Source organism: Salminus brasiliensis, chromosome 3, assembly GCF_030463535.1.
Source record: "Salminus brasiliensis chromosome 3, fSalBra1.hap2, whole genome shotgun sequence".
In the NCBI taxonomy this organism is placed as follows: Eukaryota; Metazoa; Chordata; class Actinopteri; order Characiformes; family Bryconidae; genus Salminus; species Salminus brasiliensis.
In genome coordinates, this window is record NC_132880.1 from 25,845,728 (window position 1) to 25,863,463 (window position 17,736).

At 41.7% G+C, this 17,736-nt stretch overlaps 1 protein-coding gene across 1 annotated transcript; it reads right to left on the reverse strand.

Moving 5' to 3' along the window:
• Nucleotides 1-10,985: 10,985 nt before the first annotated feature.
• 42sp43 (P43 5S RNA-binding protein) lies at nucleotides 10,986-17,529 on the reverse strand. Its single transcript, XM_072674714.1, has 9 exons — nucleotides 17,395-17,529; nucleotides 16,477-16,574; nucleotides 16,306-16,402; nucleotides 15,257-15,345; nucleotides 15,101-15,174; nucleotides 14,541-14,621; nucleotides 12,942-13,177; nucleotides 12,108-12,161; nucleotides 10,986-11,243 (listed from the first exon to the last, which is right to left on the reverse strand). Exons 1-9 carry the CDS (start codon nucleotides 17,527-17,529, stop codon nucleotides 10,986-10,988), a joined length of 1,122 nt encoding a protein of 373 aa, XP_072530815.1.
• Between the last annotated feature and the right edge of the window lie 207 nt (nucleotides 17,530-17,736).

The following is a 17,736-nucleotide window of genomic DNA, read 5'->3' on the forward strand; positions in this document are numbered from 1 at the left end:
TTACATATGGCAACAGTGCATACAGTGGGAGCAAAGCAGTACTGACCACTGGACAGCTTCGTCATTCTACCATTTTAGGACACAGAAATGTATGAAATTAACTTATTATACTACTGATAAAATCATTAACTGTGTGAAAATGTCCAGTGTGTCCAGTTTTCATTCAATTCCACTGTACAAGTTGTAGGTTGCAGTTTCATTGTCTTATGTTATTCATTTGTCATTTGTCAGATGTCAGCTCTTGTTTCTGAGCAGTTTTAGCGTGGCTCTCCACGGTCACTACAAGGCTCTTCTATCAGATTAAATTAATTACCACACCTGGACTGTTTTGCCGCTTGCTTCCTGAAACACAGCAGATAACCAATCATGGACAGTGACGACGGCAAGAAGTCTGTCTTCATTAGTAGTAATATCAGGAGGGGGTCACCGGTGGGATATTTTAGCACACACACTCACACACACAGCTGCAGTGTCTGACCACAGTCCTCCACATGCCCTCAAATACCACAATACTGAAAGGCTTCAAAAACATATGGTGGTCAGTAAATGTACTCTAAGCAAAAATTATTATTTGACTGTATCTCTCTGCAGGGAACCACGTACAACAGCTTTTCCTTTTCACATGAAGAACCAATAAAACATCCAGACAGTTCTTTGACTTAATATAGTTCTACATAGAACCACTGCTTTTCACTAAAGAACCACTGAAGAACCCCATGATGCTTTTTATTTTTACACCCTTATTTCCAATTGTTAACAGAGTGTCAGCATAAATACAGTCCCTCGCCATTCTGTCTGAGCTCCCTCTAGTGGTGGTAATTTGGTGGTTAAGTAAGTCATTCCATATTAAGATGTGTGAGAGCAGGTTTTGTTGAAAAAGTTGTTTCCTCACTTCAAATGTTTCAGACTTTCACCAACAGATCGATGCAGATTAAAGACATCCTGAATCCTGAATAGCATCCAGACACCATCTCTGCTGCGCCCGTTCACACCTGCTCACTTCCTGTGACTAATATCTGGGTGGTATGGGTTGTATCCACATATTTAGCTTTTAGCCACATGCATTTACACTTCTCCAGAATATGCAAATATGCTAATTGTGGGTCAATTATTGTGACAAGGATGAGCTGAAAGCTGTGCAGAGGGAACTGAGAAGTCAGGGAGGGGAAAGACCAGCTACAGGAAGATGCTGGAAGAACATTTACAGCAGAACAATGTCAGGGGAGTTTGGAAAGGCCTTAAAACCCTATCTGGCCACACAAAGTCCAACTCCCAGGTGTCGGGGGACCAAAAGTGGGTGAATGATCTCAATCTATTTTTTAACAGATTTGATCAATCACCTAGCCCTCCCCCTACACAGACACCCCTGCTGTATCCCCACTCAGCAACATTACCATCATGCTGTCCTCCCCCTTCTCTCACAACTTTTGGCTCACAGTCATCATCATCATCATCATCCCCTAATGGCTCATCATCTGGCAGCATCAACCACCCATTCACACATTCCAGCACCCAGCCCACCTGCTCCAACCTGTCCTTCATAACAACCCAGGTGAGAAATGAGCTGAGGAAGATCAAGGCAAAGAAAGCTACAGGTCCTGATGGAATCAGTGCCAGGCTCCTCAAGTCCTGCGCAGATCAGCTGTGCAGGGTAGTTGAGCATATGTTCAACATGAGCCTGAAATTGGAAGTATTGGAGTACCACAGCTGTGGAAAACTTCTTGTGTGGTACCTGTGCCTAAAACACAGCACCTGAAGGACCTAAACAGCTACAGGCCGGTGGCACTGACTTCTTATCTGATGAAGTCACTGGAGAGGCTGGTCCGCGGCACAGGAGCCCCTCAAGGAATGGTCTTGGCACCATTCCTCTTCACCCTGTACACTGCTGTTCATGTACAGCTCACCGACCTGTCACCTCCAGAAGTTCTCTGATGACTCGGCGATCGTCGGCCTCGTAACTAATGAGGAGGACAGTGAGTACAGAGAACTTATTCAGGACTTTGTGGACCGGTGTCTGCAGAACCACCTTCAGATAAACGCGGGAAAAGACCAAAGAACTGGTGGTGGATTTCCGCAGGTGCAGACACCTTCTCCATCAGTGATCAGCCAGGGAATGGACATTGAGAGTGTGGACTCTTATAAATACCTGGGTGTTCATCTGAACAACAAACTGGACTGGTCAGTCAACACTGCTGCACTCTACAAGAAAGGTCAGAGCAGACTCTACCTACTAAGGAGATTGAGGTCCTTTGTAGTGCAGGGAGAACTCCTGAGGACTTTCTTCGACACAGTGGTGGCATCTGCCATCTTTTATGGAGTGGTCTGCTGGGGGTCCCCACTGTGGGACTAATAAAGGATTATCTTATCTTATCTAATCTTATCTTAATTATTACTGGTGTTTGGGTTGTACAGGGAAGGGTTTTAGTTGTCGGATGCGTGTTGGAGAAGCGGATGCGTTTACACTGCTGTAACATGAGACTCAAATGCGTCTCAGACCACCTCCTAAAGTGGTTTAAATGATTGGATTTGTATCTGGTTTAAATCTCGCTGAGTCTTGGGTGTGTTTACATTTGCATTTTTATGTGGTTAATCCAGATATAAACCTGATACTCAAGATGCATGGAGTGCCCAGGTGTGAACGAGGTCTGAGTGTAAAAATCACCATAGGGCCACTGGAACTAGAGCTGACCTTTGTTATCTCATTTGTTTTTGTGTCTGCTCATGTTAAATCACAATTAACAGCATCTTTTACGTCATCTGGATAATCCAAGGTAGTGCCGGCGAAGTAGGCTGTAGTCCAGCTGCTCCAGTCACACTTGTCCTTGTTTATTTATTTTTTAGACCCCTTTTCTCTTCACCATGGCTCGCATTAGTCGTGTTTCTGTTAAGCTACAATGTCTTTACCTTTCACTGTTTGTTACTCCAAGTTGGGCGAGTGAGATCCTGAGGAAGAACAAAGGACAACACGTGAAGCAGCGACTCAAGGAAAAGCGAGTCAGAATCAGGGACAGAATTTTTTCAAAATATTGGCACATTTTTTTCCTGCTGAAGCATCACATTCACTGGACAAACTGGGAATCCAGGGGAAAATCTGCTTTGCTTCTGCACTGCAAGCTCAGTGAAGGCGGTCTGAGACTCCCTTGGTCTAGGAGAGGGGGGAGGGTCTACCTCATGAGTAGGTGAGTCTGGCTCTGCCTCTGGTCTCTACTGCACGCACTCTGGTTGGGCAAATGCAGATATGCGAAGCTTGAATGGTCGATAAAGGCCGGGACGCTTCAGCTAATTGGAATCATAAAGCATCTGGTGCTGAGGAGCCGGAATGAGGGCCCCCAAATGAAAATCTGCTTAGGGCCCCATTAAGGCTTAGGCTGACCCTGCATTCATGTTTCAACAAGTGACCAAACCACTCTGTTCATATACAAGGTGTTGTAGATGGTTCTTTATGGAAACGTTTACCAAGGGTTCCACTGTTGTCAAAGAGCCCCATTTCAATACCATTGAGAACTTTTTTTGCTGAGAGTGTAGCTAATAAACAATAGGCATATAATCTAGATGAACGTGCCAACGTTGGATGTTCCTCATCAGAAGAACCCTACGACTGAGCTTACTGCTACTTGAAAGCAGCACAACAGTGTGGCTCAGAAGAGCTCTACTGTAGAAGTCTAGATTACTGTACTGTTTACTGTGGAAGGCTACTGCTCCGCTAGTTTGATGCTAACACAACATTTTACATGTCATTGAGACACTGGAAACGGGATAAACAAAGACTACTTTGATAAAGCAGATTAAAGGGTTTCTGTATTAAACATTGCTTGGTAATAAAAGGCATAACTGACAGCGTTGGCATTGTTGAGCTAATTGCCTCCGCTATGATGATGCTAATTTCTCCTAGCAGCCTCATGAGATTTTATGATGTTTACCTTTATGATGTTATCAGCAAGTTAGCAGTAGGGTACATTCAACCACACACCGGTTTGATTTCAGGTTAAAGTGATAGGAAAATGGAAATGTGGGGGCACTCAGGGGGGAAACATCATAACTAGCATTACAAAAAAAATCAGGTTTCTTGCAATGACCTTTTTTTTTTAACATTGAGGGCACCAAATCCCTAAACCTGCATAACACACCTTTGAGAATGCACTTCATCCTGCTTTAAATGCTTATTCGTATACAAGAGAATCATTATGCAACTCAATTTGTGGAATAATATCATGATTGGATCTCCATCTGGGACGTCCGTGTTGCCGGGAAACCAGTAAACACACTGCAGAGGCCAGAACATTGTGGGTCTTTAAAAGCAAGCATTTCTGGGCGGGGGTGCATCCACCCTGCTGCTCTGCCGCAAAACCGCGTCCCCCCACGGGTCCTGTTTTTATTTCTCCTGTTTGCCGCCACACAGTAATTCCAGCTGTGTGATTATAGGGAAAAAAAGATAACTGCGAAGTACGAAGAAAACAAAACAAAAAAAAAACACAACACGATTATTGTGACTGGCTGATGATTGCGGTTTCGCTGTGTATGCAAAGTGCCCACAGCGGGAAACGCCACGGTTCATCAGATATCCCAGAATTCACAGCGGGAGGATGGGGTGGGGGGGTTAGCTCACAAAGAACTTGTCTAAACGTCTACTTCACTGAAGTGCTTATTCATTGAGTGGCACTGTTTATAAATCAGCATGCCATGCTCTGATGCAGAGCCATCAGTACTTCATTTAACACCTTAATTACAGCGTTCTGATTGATCCAGTGGATTCGCTGAGCACTGAGGTTAATATTATGTACTCTTGAAATCTCTTTGCATGGACATTGAGCGTTTTCACTGAAAAAATAACAGAAAAACACTGAGAAAATGACTTTAAAATCAGATAATGGACTGCTTATATAATGTAAATAATATATCTCAAGCGTTGGCCTGGAATTTTAAACTGTATTTTCTTGGCATTGTTGAATAATGAGGGTTTGATATATGGAACTGACAAACCGTCAACCTTACAAACTGCCGTGTCCTTTTTCGAAAGTTTTGAGGTTGTGGGGAGGTGTCTTTTATACTGTTAACGAGTTCAAACAGGTGCCATTAATACAGGTAATGAGTGGAGGACAGATAAGCCTCTTAAAGAAGAAGTTACAGGTCTGTGACAGCCAGAAATCTTGCTTGTTTGTAGGTGACCAAATACTTATTTTCCACCATTATTTGCAAATAAATTCTTTAAAAATCAGACAATGTGATTTTCAGATTTTATTTTCTCATTTTGTCTCTCATAGTTGAGGTCTACCTATGATGTCAATTACAGGCCTCTCTCATTTTTTAAGTAGGAGAACTTGCACAATTGGTGACTGACTAAATACTTTTTTCCCACTGTATAATGCAATGCTAAATATAAAATACTATACTATATATTATGCAAATGTTTTGTAGCTCCATTTTGGACATTGTTTTGCCCTATAATGAAAAATGCTGAGATACAGAAGAGATTCAGAAACTACAGAAACTGGATTTGTTTGAAGGTTTTACTAAATGCAGGTGTTTGGCCTGGTTGCTGGGTCACATTTACACATTATTATTCGGTTCAGGGTTTAGACCAGCAAGCTTGTGCTGATTAATATGAGCTTTGCCTACAAGGTCAGTGTTTAGCACAGTGGGACCCTGCAGTTAAACTAGGCAACAGTGGCTTTTCTCCACAGGCCATAGGTGACATTATCCCCCGCACACGCACGCGCGCGCACACACACACACACACACACACACACAAATCTGAACACAGTTATATAGGTAAATAAATTGGGGACATTTTTGGTCCTTAATCACAAAGCTGCCCCCAAATGAACTGGTGTGTACTCTGATGTTTTCCCCCAAAGGTTGTATCTCAGAGGTATCTCAGCTTAACAGTGAAATACAGACTTCAGTGAAAAACTACAGCAGCTTGAGTGAGTACCTATTCACAATGATGTGTCCCATATGTATACAAGATATGTAAGTACCTATTTGTTATAATACCATGGGCCATATGTAGTGTGTGTGTGTGTGTATGTGTGTATGTGTATGTAAAGAGGGGTACATGAGGTAAAAGAGAGAATAGCTCCAGTCTTTTTGGGTCATCTATTCTGGAATATGAGGAGGTATATGTGTTTGGGGGTTGGTGATGGTGGCCTATTTCTGCCTCCTTCAGCATGCGGGGAAAAAGAGAGAGATGGGAGCAAGGTTTTACCTCATTCTTTTACAGTACAGGACATTATGGTCCACCACCTGCTTTTATTTCAGCATTTATGAAAAACTACCACAATTTTCAAAAATTTAGATTTTAAGATTCCTCTAGTATTCATTACCAAATATATTCAGTATGAGGTTCAGACACTATTTCACCACATTCTGCAATTTTCCATGCAAGTTCCACTTACAACAAAATCAGTCAGAATTCCTGTTTATATTGTTTGGACTTTTTTAGTGTTTTTTACACTTATTTAGATTCCCTTCTACCCTCTCTTTCCTTCTGTTTTCATAAATTAGTACTTATATTACCCTGTAAACAGTCTCATAAAAAGGGCCCATTCTACACTTGTCTTGTATGTATGTCGTCTAAGCTCCATCAACAGACTTTGTGTATAATTATGTGGCTCAAAATTCATTTCTACATCATTTTGCAATCTCTCTTTATCCCCTAAACAGGTCCTGTGCCTGTAAGGCCGATAGGTAAATGAGCGCTGGGCTGACTGTCCTGTATTCTGGCTGATTCAAAAAGCAGTCCGAGCAGAAAACTGTGTATAACGTCAGTGTACATGGGCGGGGCTTAACTTCTGTAGGCCGAAGAGGCGGTTATATGTAAAGGTCGTAGAACGGTTTCATGGTTTCCCAGTGTTTTTACAGCTTAGTTTCCATATATGGAATACAGTTTCAAATAAATATAAAACACCACACTGCTTTATTTTCTTCATAAAATAATGAAGACTGAGTTTGATGTTCCATGATATGAGCCCTTTTAATCTCAAGTTTCCAGTGAATTGGAGATTTCCCCTTTTAAGAAAAAGTTTTGTCTAAGCTTTAAAAAAAAACAAAAAACTTTTTCAATCAACAGAGTAAAAGAAATGTTGATGTCGTTCATAATGATGCAATAGGACCTTACAGGAAATACTGTGTAAGTGCAAGTGAGCACATTCAGCTGGACCCAGTGCTACTTTCTTTGAGGTTTTGTATCATCCCTAAATATTTACCTTAAAATGTTTTATATCAGCTTTGATATCGATTTTATATTTAATATTTAATCACAGGCTCCATGACTTGTTTTCTCAGATCTTCCCTCTAATATATATGCTGTAACAGTGAAGCGTTTATGTTGGAAAAAAACACAAGATTTCAAAGAAGCCTGTTCAATTGAAAGCAATAGTTATTTGTCATTTTTGCTGCCTCTGTATGCTCAGACTGAGAACATCGCCAGAAGAGCGACACCATCCGGGGCAGCAGGGGGAGGGGAGTGGAGTGGTTTGGCACCTTGCACAAGGGCAAACACTCAACCAGGACTACACAGTCAGTGCTGGGCTTTAAACACATGACATTCTGGACTCTCTATCTCTTTCAAATACAGTGTGAAATGTTTGCAATCAAAAAAGGGCCATCTTGAGGACCCTTCCTGGTACCAGGAAGAATACTATGGGTGGCCAAAAAATGGTTAGCCAAGGTCCAAAAAAGATGAATTTTAAAATATCCTAAAAACTGAAAACAAGACAAGTGTAACTTATATTCACAGATTTTATTCACAACATCATGCACCATGTAGAGGCATCCTAAGCATAAACCAAAAGTAATGGATGCCCTCAAATCAGAAGAAGGCTGCCAGTAAGAGGTTTCTATAGGGGAGGGGGGAGGGGTGTTATTAATAAATAGCAGTTCAGGGGAACTGTGGAAGTCAAGATTAGCTATGACAAAATAATGATCCAAAACTGTCCCGCAAAACCATCATGGACTACCTGAAGAGACCCAGAGTGAAGCTTTTGGAATGAGCCACACAGTCCCCTGACTCAACCAGTCCAAGCAAACCTAAAGGCCGCCCCCTCAACGAGGCCTTGTCTAGGAGGTCTTAAGTAAGTAAGTGAGAGCAGTGAGAGTAGGTCACTGTAGTGTGGTCCGGCACAGAGGGCACAGATGCAGCGGAGCAAATCAGACAACAGCACAACCACTCACCTCCTTCGTTCTGCAAAGCTTATTACCATGGAAACAGGGTCGGACCTCCCAATCAAAATGCACAGCGCATCTTCACAGATGCCCCATTACCAGCAACACTTACACACACACAGACAGACATTCCCACCCACCACAACACACACAAACGCATATGCATGATCAATGCAGTAGAGCTTTCCCAATAGAGGGAGAGCGTCTCAAGCGCTAACATATAATAAAAACTTCTGAAAATAACTCGCTAGTCGCCTCAGGCTGGACTGCGTCCTCGCTGTACTTGAGAGGAAATTTTTTACACATTTGACTTCAGTCTGCTTCAGAGCTTCAGTCTGGAGCAATTCTCCACTCTCCAGCTCTCACCAGCTCTCATACGTCACTCTGTAAACAGGATTTAAGACTTAGATGCCTGAGGCTTCGAAAACAGAGTGGATTTACATGAAAGACTGTTTGCATTTTGGTTTGCTTTTGAAATTTCATATTTTATAATAAGAGTAATTATGCTGGGTTTGTTTCATAACTAAGTCAAACCCAGCTCATTCTAATATTTAAACAAACTGCATTCCCAGAAAAAAGGTGCAAAGCAGCTAATAAACAAATAATAATTTCAGATGTTTTCTCTTGTAGTTCATTAATGGGAGGCTTATAAGCAAAAAATGGTCAACTATTATTCTATTAATAGTGAAATGCTTTACTAACTTTGATTCAGAATTCAGTTTGTGTGTACAGAGTGCTAAACACAACGCAGACAGTCACAAGTTTGTATATGTGACCAGTTCTGATGCACGATGATGATAAGGAAGTGTCCGAGTTCACATGTTTCTACCACTACTTATTAAACTAAATATACTCTCCCTATATAGCGCACTATTTATAAGGGAGTAGGGAACCATTTTGGCCACAGCCACAGTGTTTCTTTGTGAACTTGTGATTCATGCTGGCAGGCCTAAAAGAATTCACTGAGCTAAAGGATTAGGATGATCTATGATTGAATGTAGTTATTAATATATAATTTTAATATACTTATTGCATGTACTGTTACAATTTTCTTGGACATATGCTGCTCTGTGTAATCATTGCATTTCTCTCCCTTACTGTATATATGTATAGGTATCTAGTTTTAAATACCAACCCCTTAACACAAACATTGAATGTGTATGCAAATATATTATATATACACAGGTGCTTGTCATAAAATTAGAATATCAATCAAAAAGTTGATTTATTTCAGTAATTCCATTCAAAAAGTGAAACTTGTATATTATATTCATTCATTACACAGACTGATATATTTCAAGTGTTTATTTCTTTTCATTTTAACTACTAGAAACCCTTATGATTTAACAGAGCATTATCCCCTCCCTCTTCCATGGCCTAAACTGAGGGCATAGTTCAAACCATACACCATTTGTTTTTTGGTAGGAATTCATGTAGTTTGACATGGCAAGACAAATCCACACTGGCTCTAGCGGCTCTCAAACTACAGTGAACAGTTTTTATTCCGTATCTGAGCTGTTTAGGGTATCAAGCTTTTGACTGTTTGGGATCAGTAAAGATAAATGAAGCAGGTGTACATGCTCACAGCACAAAGAAAAAAATAGGCCTAAGCCCAGGGGCTGTCAGATTCCTGCTCATTAAGAACAAAGTGTCTACAACAGCACAGGCAACAGAACCCCAGGAACACACCAAAACCTCATGAAAAGACACCATGTAGAAAAGACCACTTTACCAGCACACAGTTAAGTACCTTTCTTACCTCACTGGTTTGTTTCCTGATCAGATTAAGCACAATTCATCATGTATTTTTTACAATTCCATCCAAATGTAACTACTTCTGCAGTCTCAAAAAAGGTTCCCAGGCTGGCAGCACCATGTACCAGCAGGCAGGAAAATGCTACATAATACTTGTAAATGTCTGAATAGCCTTCTGTAATACTGCACATCCCTTATGATCAAGCACCAATATGAAAGTTGCCTCCAAGGTTCCCATCTAGGCAGACACTTAATTCAGCTACCCTGAATCAGATTAAAGCATGTTGCTCATATGAATAAATTATTTTTCTTGGCCAGTACAAAGTTCGTATTAAAACAGTCAAATCTGTGTAGCCCTACAACACCATGATCTCCTGCTTGTTAAAGGTTGCGGTCTCAACCAGCAAAAACATCCTTACTGTAATGGTCTGTTGCAGTAAAAGACTTCACAGTAAAAAGAGAGCCAAAGCTGCTTAAAAATAAATAAAAACTCACTGTACCCTTAAAAGGGTTGAAGGGTACACTTGGTGAGTGCAAACAGTTCTCCACTTGAATTCACCATAAGCTACATTGGCAGTTTGGGAACAAGGAATGCTGAAACTACTCTGGGCAAGGGTCCTCAGGTGTGAAGCTAAGAGTTGCTGCTTCTAGGGTTCTAGTTTGGAGTATAAAGCAACCAGAGACTGTAAAGAGGTCAAGTATAAACAGCTTTGAAAGAAGCATATTCTGAAACACCAATGTTTTAACATGATTTTAATTGAATTGTACAGCCAACACAAAGCTCCAAAACCACAGCTGGATTTGTTTCTAGTACCACTACCAAAACAAATATATATATTTTGCCCCAAATCTTAATTTTACTGATCTGCATTTAAACAAATACAAATAAAGTTACCTTGAGTTCAGACATTGTACATTTACACATTTCATTTAAAATAAATCCAGTTACAACCAGCATCCCCCCACCCCAACAAAAACTTCCTCTGCCAAACTGCAGGACATGCACAAGGGGCTTTGTTTCAAATAAAAAATAAGGATCTATACTAGGTCTAGTGGATAAAGACATCCTAGCCCTTGACCTTCTGAGGAGGTTTAATGTTGAAGAGGTCCCTCAGGTTGACCTCTGGGTCGACATGGTGTGGTATTTTGCGCTCGTTGAACAAACTGGACAGGTTGGCCTCCACTTTAGCCTTGCGGGAGACGCGCATGCGCAGAGCGAAAAGCCTCCGCAGGTCGTCCTCCACCAGGGGGCGCTGGCTGCGGCCCTCCAGTCGCTTCTGCCAGGTCTTACTGCTACGCCTCTGACGCTGCTGCAACACACAAAGCTTCCATAAGGTTTTGTACAGAGCTAAAAATCTGAGCAGTAACTTCAGACATCAACAGATCTTGGCTGACTGAATCTGAATCATTTTAGTGGAAGATGGCCAGGGCCTGTGTTAATGAATCTACAAGCAGGAGCGCTGATCCAAGATTTTTTCCTGTAAGGTCATCATAATTGACAGAATCTGAGCCTAGATAAGCACTACTACTCTGAAAAGCTGTGAGCTACAGGCCCTAGTCAGTAATTAGTATTAGTCATGCACTTCTTAAGCTCAATTCTGAGTACTGTGACCTTCAGATGCTAAAAATATGCTCATCTTGCCATTAGCCAAAGAATCCCTAAGGGAAGCCTTTAGCACCAGTGCCAAACTCCAGATGGCCAGAATAGCACAGACGGTTATCCCTGCTTTAACACACCTGACACGCACTGCTACTGCAGAACACAACTTAAATTAAAACACAGATCAGAACACCTTACAAATTTGTACAAACTGGCGATGTGCACCTGCCACAAAAGCAAGCAAATGTATACATTATATAGAAAAGAATTGTTTAAGCATTCAAATCATGAGATCCATATAGATTCACTGCATTTACTAGAGATTCCTTGAACCATTTAGGTTGCTCATGGACTTGGAATGAGCCTACACACCTGCACACTTAAGCTGCTCTCAACTCTCTTTACTAATGTAAACAAACCTACAAGAGAAAGTGTGGGGTGTGCTTCCTAAGAGTTTAATCATAGTGTGGATTTTTAAGGGGCTAATCTTCCAGCACAACAGAGTAGGCAGCTGTATGTCATCAACTACTGCAATTAATTACTTTGCATGAATGTTATGAGGCGTTAAATATAATGAATGTCTGATTACCCTCAGTTTGCTGGCATCAGGGTCATGATGATGCAAGTGACGAGCCAAACTCTCCTGTTAGAAAAGATGGAAGTGGGCAATTAGCAAAAACACTGAACAGACTACTATATTGGTAGGGGGAATCTTTGTTAGTGAATATCAAATTTAGCGAGATTACCATTCAGGTATTTACGTCAATTCTCAGATTCTTTTACATTGACAGATTTCTTGCATTTTCCACTCCGCAAGAGATCATTTATGCAGTCAGTTTTGGTAAAACTGTTGCGATACTGCTGGAATTAATTGAACTGTAATTCTAGCCAGGCTTGCTAGCTGAGTTACAAGTGTGTAAGCAGAAGGTGGATGGCTAAGGTTCTACCAATGAAAAAGGGGTCAATGAGCCCCTTTCTGTACTATAGTAAATCATTTTTTGCCAAGTGTACCATTGCACATTGGTTCTATGTAGAGCCATAACAAAGAACCAACAATTGTCTATCAAAAAGACCCTCAAACTTAAGGGTACACCAAGTAAGAAGCTATATAATTTAAAAAAGGGGGGTTCTAGACTCGTAACAGTAGTGAAACCTTTTTATAGCCATATTAAACCATTTAAAAAGGTTCATAAACTATCTACAAGGTTTTCCGCTTCTATGAAGAACCTTTTTGTAAGCTATATAGGTTCTATATAGAACTGAAAATGGGTTCTGACATGGGTGACCTCATTGGTGGAATCAGTTAACCAGGCAAAGCAGCATTTAATCAGTTCTTTGGTAATAAAGCCCTTGAACCCCCACCAAAACAATGACATTAAAAATTCATTCAGAAATAAAGTGATACGGTTGAAGTCACACTAACCCGCATGGCAAAGGCTTTGGTGCAGCCAGGGAAGGAGCAGATGTGGCGCAGGAGTTTAAGGTGGACTTTGCGAATGTGGTGCTGCAAGTTGAAGGTGGTGGAGAAGTACGCCTGGCAGCCTTTGCTGGGGCACAGCAAGACTGGCTTCTGCAGGGCATGTGTCCGACGGTGCCTTCGAAGACCATCACGCTTACAGAATGACTTCTGACATGTGCTGCATGTGAAGGTGGTTACAGCTAAAAATACATATAAAAAATAAATAAAATGAATCTCCACAAACTCTCCAACACACCAATAACATTAGGCCTATATCCTGCCAAGTCAACTCTTTAAACAAGTCCAGCATAAGAATATAAAAATGCATAAAATGTTAAATTCAAGTGCATTTATTAGTACTCTTACAAAGGCCTTTGAGCCCATATGTACCCGATTTTCCTTTTCAACTATAAAAGTCATGAAAAAAATCTCCCAAATTTTTTAATTTGCAGTCCAACCCACTAGCTAGGACTTCCCCATGTTCTGCACACAATAGTAACAGCACTGTTACATTAGCCAACAAATGCCCATACTGATCAGCATTACACTCCTGGCCATCAATGAATCAGACCAAATGTGACCTCTGTCCCTATATTGTGCTTGTATATTGTTCTTATCTTGAGACTAAGCTCCTAGAACACTAGGTTTCCAATCCGCCAATGCATTACATCCAATTTTCCAGACTACAGCAGTTAAGCCCCACCCACTCACACTGAAGTTATAAGCCTGGACTTCTTTTAAAGTTAGGCACAATACAGGATAGCCAATAAAAACAGAGCTTATTTACATACACCACAGATAGTAATTGTGTTCAATTCTATGGGCAGAAGAGGTTCACTTCTGGTATTCTAAAACCCATAGAAATGTTCCAAAGTGACCAATAAATAAAATGCACTAAACATGAGGGGGACAGGCTCTAATGGGGGGGGGGGGCATGGACAAAAGTAGTTCATCTTACATGAGGGTGAAAGTTAGACTGGGACACACTGAAGGCAACTGTTGTCTGAAACAGCATAACGGTCAGAAACCACACAAGCAAGTCAATTAGAGATTACACAGCTCCACAGTCTGAAGTGTAAATTAGGCAAGCAGTCACTTGCATTAGCTCAATAGCTCCAGTGCTAAGCTTAAAGCAGCATTATGGAGAATTTTTACCCCAAAATACCAGCTCCAAAATCATGATGCTCCACTAACCTGTAATAGTGAGAGCTTATATTGCTGCTACTCTAAGCACTGCATGCTACCAACTGTCCCATGTAACTCTTGTGAAGCAAGCAGGACAACACTCATAACAGCATTACACTGCATAACTTATATTCTGCATTATCTCAGCTTGTCCAGAAATGCATGTGTAAAGCATTTCCTTTAGCAGGAGCTCAAAATATAAATTACAATCCCTGACTGCAGGGGAGCCCAGAACCAAGAAATGCCAATTCTTGCATAATGCTGCTTTAAGAAGCACATTTTAGACACCAACTATGTTGGCCTACAGTTGAGGTGGAGGAGAGCAGGACTGGCAGAATGGGACTGGGGTTTGGTGTGACTGGAGATAGCTGCACTCACCTGGGTGTTTAGCTACATGTTTTTGGAGTTTTGACCAGGTGAATTCCACTACCTTACAGTCAGCATGAGGACAGCGGTAGCCTGCAGAGCAACAAAAAAAAATAGCACTGGCACTTTGGTAAAGTGCACACTCCAGTTAGTGTAATGACTGGTTGTCCCCCCCCCATTACAAGTCATTCGGGCATCGGGAATTTAATTTTGAGGAGGATTTAAGATATTTAAGGTAATTTAAAATATCGCTACATAATGTTGCTTAAAAATTCACACAGCACCACTTACCAAACTCATGCCTGAATTCAGATTTGACTGATAAATAGTCAATAATCAGAGGAGCTGTATGAACGGATGGGTATAAACTGTGGTAGGCTGAATTGACAGGGACATGCAGGTGTCTTACCTGTATGTCCCTGTCAATTCAGCCTACCACAGTTTATCCCTATCCGTTCATACACATTCTACAACCATAAGCCACTCAACTATGCTGAAGACAGGCCAGTGTAAAGAAATTGGTTCTCCTGCCCCCAAGTGTTCAGCATTTCTGTGGGGGTAAAACACCTTACCTATATGAGTTTTCTCGTGAGCTTTCTGGGCCACATGTGTGCTGAATGTCCTCCCACAACCAGCCTTAAAGCACCTAAAAAGGTGGTTACAAAATTACTCCATCTGCCAAATTGCTCACCATTCAGTCTGACCTGCTTTAAAGCCAGGCCACTTACTTGAAGCACCCCGAAACACCATGTCCAGCCAGGTGGAGCTTCAGGATGCGCCGCTTCCGGAACATCATCTGACAGTTTGAAAAGGTGCACTGCAGAACAGCGGAAACCTGCATTTTACTTTTGCACATGGAACCAAAATAAGCACTAAAGGAAAATTGGGTCTTTTGGCAAGAAAAATAAAGTAATGCAGTACAGGCAAGCGCAAGTAAACACACTTTAGAGAAAACATGGTACTTAAAAAGGGTTCTCTAATGGAATTCATTACATTTCTTAATCATTCAACTGTTTCTAAGAGCTGTCATGGTCCTACACCAGAGATTCCTTGACCCTGTACATTGAGCATCTTTTTGGTTTTATATGGAGTCACCCTCTGGAATGTTTTTTCCTCCAGGAACCCTTTAACCAGGCAGCGAACCAAGTTGTTAGTGAATATATTTTAATAATGTAAATTTTACTAGTTCAACTGATTAAATGCAACATTCCCATCAAGCGTAATCGGACCATATTCCCATTTCTCCAAATTCCCCTTGAATCCTGTTTCTGTACCATAAAACTCTGTTTTTAAGGCAAGTGATCGAGATTACAGAGGTGTGTGTAGAAGTTCACTCATTTGAATCTCTCTTGATGGCTGTAATAGCACTACTTTGAACAGGTAAACCATGGGCTATCTAGCCAGGCTAAAGTACAGTCAGTCTCCACACAGCAGGGTTAAGATAAGGGTTTAATACACTTACAACCAATGACAATTCCATGAGACCCCATACACATTCACAGCAGCTCATGCTGTGGACAGACTGATCAGATTGATGCTGATGCTAGCTGTTCTAGCGTAATGGGGGGGGGGGGGGGGGGTGTCTGTGTGTGTTGACACCGCAGCTTCTTCCCACACTGATCACATTTACTTAGAGGTCTATATTTAGGTGAAAAAGCTGCTTCTTACAACATAGAATTTATGGACTTAATTGGCTTCAAGTTAAGGCCCTGCAGGACGATGCACCCAACAGGCCTTGTGTTTAATGTAGTCCTACAGCACCCCCCAGTGTCCAAACCTTAAAGTACTTGTCCTTGTCTCCATGTGCGTAGCGGATGTGTCTCTTCAGCTTGTCCTTACTGAAGAAGGTCCTGGCACAGTTCACCACGCTGCACCTGGATTAACACAGAGGTGGCATGTTCAGGGGTGATCAGTAAATATGAGTTTAATAAGGGGAATTAATATTTACTTAATTTTCTTCTCTCCGTGCTGGAGCATGTGTCTGCTTAGGTGGACTCTGCGGGAGAAGCTCCGTCCACAGCCCTCCACCGCACATTTGTGGGGCCGCTGGGGAGACAAAAACAGCAATGGATTACAATCATAAGCATGGTAACAAAGGGATAGGAGGAGGAGGACAAAGCTTGTTTGATACTACTACAATGGTTACATGTCTGCTTACTTTCAACAAGCCTACCAATATTTAATCAAAACTTAAAATCAGCCTCCCTAATCCACAGCTAACAATAGGCCTATTCGGCTTTTCCGGTTGTTAATGTTCAGAATTAATAATACAGGTGATAAACAAAGCCCTGCATGTTTTGCTCATTGTTCATATGGCAGCATCAGTGTTTTAATATGTTAGGTGACAAAACACCATCATGAAGCTCAGACAGAGGAGAGGCATCATCAGCATTGACAAGTGTTCGGCTGATGTAGTGGTTCATACTTCCATACTATAATACACCTTAACACCTTAAGTAGAATATTTGATTTATGATATTTAACCTGCTGTACTCCCTCTGACAATGAACATGCATGTAGCACTCCAACACAATGTGTTGTCAACCAGTGTATAGGAGACATGCTAGAGTAGACAGGCAGGATCTAGAAGCCTGCATGAAGCCCATAAGTAGGGCCAAGTTAAATGTAAGCTTTGCATGTGTATGCAGCAGGGGTTTACCCTCAAAGTTATTGTATTTATGTAACGAATTTTTTACAGGAAAAAAGGCTTAAAATACTTCCAGTAGAAGCTGGATTAATAACCGCTCTTTCAGCTTTTGCCCACCAGATGTCGCTGATGTGCGAAGTTCTGAGAAGCTTCTTCACACTTCAGAAAGTTTGGTTTTGCCCTCATTATAAATGTGTGTTTCGAGTGTGGGGGTCTTACCTTGCCCGTGTGGACGTTCTCGTGCTCCTCTAAACGCCACTTGCGCGTGAACGTGGCCCCGCAGTCCGCTTGCGTGCAGTTAAAGAGCTGCAGGCGCGGGACCGCGTCCACCTTCCCTTTACTCTGCTGCTGCATTTCACACCGAAACACTGCGTGACCGAACCCGATGGGCTTTTTTGCCAATTCTGAGGAAGATCGAGCCAAAACAGAGACTGCTGCGAGGATGTGGTGTGCGCTAGAAGAAGCACGGCCGCCTTACCTGTGCTCTTTTAAGGCCCATCGGGCGGCCATTATCACCTGCAGCAGTTTCCTCATTAGCACACCTGCGTCAGATCAGCAGGT